Raw genomic sequence first — 6000 nt, 5'->3', positions numbered from 1 at the left:
ACTCAAAAGTTATGCGGGTTATACTTTGCTGGCTTTTCGTCAGGTAAAATTTCAACGCTACAACTTCTTCGAATGCGAGAAGTGAATGGAAGGTTGTGCATTAGAGAAGTGGGAGTCGACCTTGGACCTTTGTGTTCATGCCCATGGACCCGATGTGGAACTTATCATGGAAGCTTCTTGTTATAATAATAATCCCCTTGTGATACTGGTATCTATATTTGGTCCTTTGCCACCGTGGTTCCGACCATATTGTTCTTCTTTGATCCCATTTCTCGGACAAGTTAAAGTACTTGTCTTCTGCAGATCTTTTTCACTTGTCCAACCTCTATTCTGCTCTACCCTCGAGTATCACCCTCTGGTATCTCGAGAATATCACGGAACTACGTAACTTCTTATGAGTTCTTCATCAATTATTATTTCTCGCTGATTCAAATTTTCGACGTGTTCTGAGTTGTTAGACACTCGGGAACACCGATAACTGATTCGAGTCTACACTTTCCCTTTCATTGTTTTGTTTAAACTTTCTTGTAGCCTATCATATCTGAGCAGAGATAATTCCCTGCTTATGTAAACACCTCGGTGTACAAACTCTGTCAGTAAGACCTTGTTACTATTATTGATGACATTCCGGTAGCCACCGATGGACCAGAACTTTGCCTATTGGTCCGCCTCGTCTTAACAAGCAGGAAAATGGTTCTCTTCGTCCCTCGCCCTTGGTACCAACGTTGTTGCCAACATAATTGACATGCTACCCTCTGACATGCCTTGCTATCATGACCATGCAAAATGATTAGCGCCTTCCTGCTTTTAACCCACATGGTGGGCCCATAACCCATAGTTCCACAGGATCGAAACCTGACTCTCCTGTACATCCCTGTCTTCCAAAATTGTTCCTCACGCTTGGCTTCGTATGTAATTCACGAGCCACCTTCCTGTGATCTGTTCTGGTATCAGATGCAATACTTATTCGCGATGCTCTGAACCCCTTTCACACTCTGTTTCAGACATCGAACGGTTGTCCATCCGCTTGAAGCTTCTTATTGCACCTTCTTACCTTACTCTCGACGTCTTTCTTAAATTTCAACTCGAGAGATGCCTCTTTGCCATGTTCACTGAGATAGCCCCCAGGTACCTATCTTGTGTTGAGCTCCGTCCTTCTCGAGTCTTTCCCCCTTACTTCACCCCTTAAATCTCGAGACGAGATTTCTTGTAGTGGAGGAGAATTGTGACGCCCGAATAATTAAGCTACAGTAATCCTCTGCTAATGATGCCACGTCACCATGATTACTCTTGGTAAACTCGCATTGGTTCGAAACCGGTTCAAATTTCAAATTCAAATTAAAGTCCAAAACTCAAAGTTTTCAAACATGAAAGCTAAAATGTTCAAAGTGTGGCAAATATTCTCTAGTTATTTGTCATGTTGGAACCAACCTCTTTTGGATTCCCAAGTGCCCCTGGAAATTTATTTAGTGGTCTGCCAACATTTAAAATTGGCCTTTTCAATTTTTAAAAATGGTTAGACAACTCCTTTTGGCCTCAAACTTTTTGTGACTCGTAGAAATAATGTGCTTGAGTTATGTGCCTAGGGCAGCGCGCGGTGAGGCGCGTTTTTTTATGTTTATTTAGGTTTAAGTGGACTTTGGTCAGCGTTTGACCAGAGTTTTAATGTTTAATTATGGTTGTTTGGAATTCAAATGCTAGGTTCTTTTTTTAGTCCACGCGCAAAAAAAATTACGCCGGGCCTGCGTCGGGTGCATGCCCCGACCCAAAACCATTAAGTTTGACATTTTTTATTTCTCGGTATATATTTCGGATTTGGATATGAATTTTTTAGGGGATGTCAACATATATGTCGTGAACATCCATGATTTTTTTCAGAATTTTTTGAAACGATTAAATTTGACATTTTTTGAGTTTGTATCATGGGAGCATTTAAGAATTGGTATCACCTTATGTTGGGAGGTGTTCACCCAGCCCAACGGCCGAATATGACTGTGCACGAAGTCTCTGGAAAATCAGGCGAAAAGGCCTTTGTTTGTGAGAGTTGATAAGTCCCCAGTCCCCACGTGACCGCGTGCGCCCGATTCTAAACATGAGCGAATAGACCGAAACGCCCCTCCCGTCCTACCCAAGCAAAATCAATGCAAACACCATCAGATCCATCTGCACTGGTTGGACTCTGGCCGCCGGCGCCCGCCCGTTTGATTGAGCTTCCCCCGTGGGCCGTGGCCGTCCTCCTCCTCTTTGCTCGATTCAAATACTCAAATTCTTACTTTCGTTTTGGTGGCCAGTTGCCCAGACAGACTCCCAGCATTGGTGAGCTGGGTTCTGGTGGTGTGGACCTGCCTCAAATTCCCCATCTTGAATCCCTCGCCAGTCGCCACTACGGCTCCCGTGTTTCCATCCCCCCCGCCCTTGCTTGCTGGTTCTCTTCGTTCCATCTCGCCACCGCACTAGTGCGCATTGCATCTAGTTCGAATCGAGCTCATGAGGAGGCTCGAGGCGGCGGCGCTGCTGCTGGCCGCGGCGGCGGCTGTGCTGGTGCTGGCGGGGGCGGCGGAGGGGCTGGGGGTGAACTGGGGCACGCAGGCGTCGCACCCCCTGCCGCCCAAGGTGGTGGTGCAGCTGCTCAAGGACAACGGCATCAAGAAGGTGAAGCTCTTCGAGACCAACATCGACGCCATGAAGGCGCTCGCCGGCAGCGGGGTCGAGGTCATGCTCGCCATCCCCAACAACCTGCTCCACCGCATCGCCGGCGACTCGGGCGCCGCCAAGGACTGGGTGAAGCGCAACGTCAAGCGCTTCGACTTCGACGGCGGCGTCGTCATCAAGTAAGCTCAGCTCCCCCTTCCCTTCCCTTTCTCTCACCCGTCGCCACTACCACCTTATCTTAGTATGCAAACATTCGCCGTGATACTGTCACCAACAATTTGGGTGTAGCACAGCACACCACACAGAGTAGCGATAGCTTCAGATTCCTCTTCTTCCTGCACAAAATTGTACTTACTACTTAATCCGGTGAAGATCTTCAGAACATCAATGTGCTTATAGAATGAGGGTTGGAGGGGGACACTGGTCTGTGGAGGAGGTTGGTGGGACGTTTTGGTTGGTCGTGGTGTGCAACCCAAGGGATCATATTCTTTTGGCGGGCCATCTTACAGCATGGATAATGTGGGCTGGCTGTCAATTTGTCATGGTTTGACAATTAGTTTGTTGAAACTCAATAGAGTTCTATCAATTTTTTTGACAGATTGGTAGTGCGATTTATATATGCTTCTTCACTGACAGTGGTAGCTTTAGGCCTTTAGGACATATTGGGATGCAGGATAACGGAGATGTGTCATGTGTGTGTGTGATGTTTGAAAAACAGAGAAAGAAAACCATAGCATGTCTCGCTATATTGGGCCGATTGACATAATAACCGTCGATATGGCGATTTCGACCGAAAATCACTCTAGCAAAGTCGTCATAATGCGAGTGCCCCGCCACGACATGGTTTTTTTATATTTTATTTTTGGCTGGAGTTATGCCATCAATTGTGACTGAATGAATTGTCATGGTGTGCTGCAATGCAGGTACGTGGCCGTGGGCAACGAGCCATTCTTGGAGGCGTACAACGGTTCGTTCATGAAGGTCACCTTGCCGGCGCTGGAGAACATCCAGAACGCGCTCAATGACGCTGGCGTCGGCGACCGGATCAAGGCGACGGTCCCTCTCAACGCCGACGTGTACAGCTCCCCGGCCAGGAACCCCGTGCCGTCGGCGGGCCGCTTCCGCGCCGAAATCTCCGGCGTCATGACGGACATGGTCAAGTTCCTGGCCAAGAACAAGGCGCCCTTCACCGTCAACATCTACCCCTTCCTCAGCCTCTACCTCGACGACAACTTCCCCCTGGACTTCGCCTTCTTCGACGGCGGCGCGGCGCCGGTGAACGACAACGGCGTCATGTACACCAACGTGTACGACGCCAACTTCGACACGCTGGTGGCGGCGCTGGCGGCGGTGGGGCACGGCGACATGCCGATCATCGTGGGCGAGGTGGGCTGGCCCACCGACGGCGACAGGCACGCCAAGGCGTCCTATGCGCACCGCTTCTACGACGGGCTGCTGAAGCGGCTGGCGGCCAACCGTGGCACGCCGGCGAGGCCGAACCGGCACGTCGAGACGTACCTGTTCGGGGTGGTGGACGAGGACCGGAAGAGCGTGCAGCCGGGCAGCTTCGAGCGGCACTGGGGCATCTTCCGGTACGACGGGCAGCCCAAGTTCGGCATGGACCTCAGCGGGCAGGGCCGCCGGGACGCGACGCTGGTGCCGGCCAAGGGGGTGCAGTACCTGTCGAGAACGTGGTGCGCGCTCAACCCCAAGGCCAGCAGGGACGACCTCGGCAAGCTCCTGGGCGCCAAGATCGACTACGCGTGCAGCAACGCCGACTGCACGACGCTGGGATACGGGTCGTCGTGCAACGGCATGGACGCCAAGGGCAACGCCTCCTACGCCTTCAACGCCTACTACCAGACGCAGAGCCAGGAGGACGAGGCCTGTGACTTCCAGGGCCTCGCGCTGCCCACCCAGACGGATCCCTCCACGGCGACGTGCAACTTCACCATTCAGATAGCCACCTCGGGGGCGGCGGTCACGCGGCTCGGCGTGGCGCCGGTGGCGGCCGCCCTGCTGGTGGCGTTGCTCCAGCTCTCACTGTTGTAGTGGTAGTATTTCGCATTCCCGCGGTTGATTTGTTCACCAGATCAATTGCCACCGTTGATTTGTCGCATTTCTTTTGAACGCATTAGGCCTTCTTTTGTACTACTACTGTTGTAGTGGTAGTATTTGGCATTTCTGCTTTGGAGATGCTGCTGGTGAGGCGGCTGCTGATTATGCCGACCTGTTTGGTTGCGCACATGGCCAATTTCCGATTAAATATCTGAAAATGCCGATTCATTATCAGCGTCTCATCATTGCGGAGTGAAAACATGTAGAGGGGCGTTTAGAGAAACGGTTGAGCAAGATGCTCTTGGTTGGAGGTCGGCTAGTTTTGATTAACTCTGTCCACATGTTGGCGCGATCGTTACCCTTCTTCACATGTTGTGCCCAGTGGCGATTCCACTAGGGGGCTTCAATAGGCTTAAGTCTACCCTCCAAATATCCTATTTCAGCTAAGCATACTACTTGACAATTTTACTCAGATGTTTAACATGTAAATTGCAATGTATTTGCTAATTAGACTTAGAAACGTGATGTTTTGGGCCTACCCTTCAATTTTGTGCTAGATTCACCACTGATTGCGCCTGCCATGCCAGGTCACACCACATGTCAACCAGGGCCTCCCAACAATCTTCCTTCATCCAGGGTTACCTCGGTTACCTCACCTAGTCAGACAAAATCGAATCATTGACTAATGCATCTAACAAGCGGCGGATGACTCAAAGTACTAACAACCAATAGTGTGACTTACCACTGACAAGTATTCTTCTCTCTCCAAGTACGTCTGGCAAGCAAATTTCCTCGTCATCTTCAACCACTTGTCATCAAGTTGCCAACACTGCATCACGCCCTTGTACCTTAAAGAGTATCATCCGAGCTGATTTCATGAGGGCTTTTGTCGCCTTCTCTTTCTCACCATCCACGCAAGGAAATGCTTCCTACAAGAAAGCATATGGCAGTTAATTACAAGAATTTGAATACGGAACAATGCAGTGGCAAAGATACTACATGAAAACTGTTGATGACCCAGGCGGCCATGGTGACATCGTGCTCATCCTTGGTGTGCTGGTAGTGCTCCCAGGTGAAACCTGGCGACGGCGGGTCGTCATCACCCGGCTTGGCCAACCCGGGGAAGTACTTCCTCACGAGGGAGTCGATGATGTGGTTCGGCAGTCGCGCCCCCTTAGGCTTGGCAGGGAGAAATTCCCACTAACTGCATAATGAAAAAGACAAGCATATGTGAGTGGAAAAGTTGGGGTATCCAAAATACTTTGCAAATCAAATACTTACCACTCTCCT

General features: G+C 50.4%; 1 protein-coding gene across 1 annotated transcript; it reads left to right on the top strand.

Moving 5' to 3' along the window:
* The first annotated feature begins 2076 nt into the window (after window positions 1–2076).
* On the top strand, window positions 2077–4941 carry LOC109743359 (glucan endo-1,3-beta-glucosidase 8). The gene is made up of 2 exons (XM_020302452.4): window positions 2077–2831; window positions 3576–4941. The coding sequence occupies exons 1-2, from the start codon at window positions 2488–2490 to the stop codon at window positions 4702–4704; spliced, it is 1473 nt and encodes a 490-aa protein (XP_020158041.1). The 5' UTR covers window positions 2077–2487; the 3' UTR covers window positions 4705–4941.
* The last annotated feature ends 1059 nt before the right edge of the window (window positions 4942–6000 follow it).

The sequence above is a fragment of the Aegilops tauschii genome, chromosome 5 (genome assembly GCF_002575655.3).
Source record: "Aegilops tauschii subsp. strangulata cultivar AL8/78 chromosome 5, Aet v6.0, whole genome shotgun sequence".
Classification (NCBI taxonomy): domain Eukaryota; kingdom Viridiplantae; phylum Streptophyta; class Magnoliopsida; order Poales; family Poaceae; genus Aegilops; species Aegilops tauschii.
Note: the sequence above shows the minus strand (reverse complement) of the source record. Positions and strands in the feature narration are given on the sequence as shown.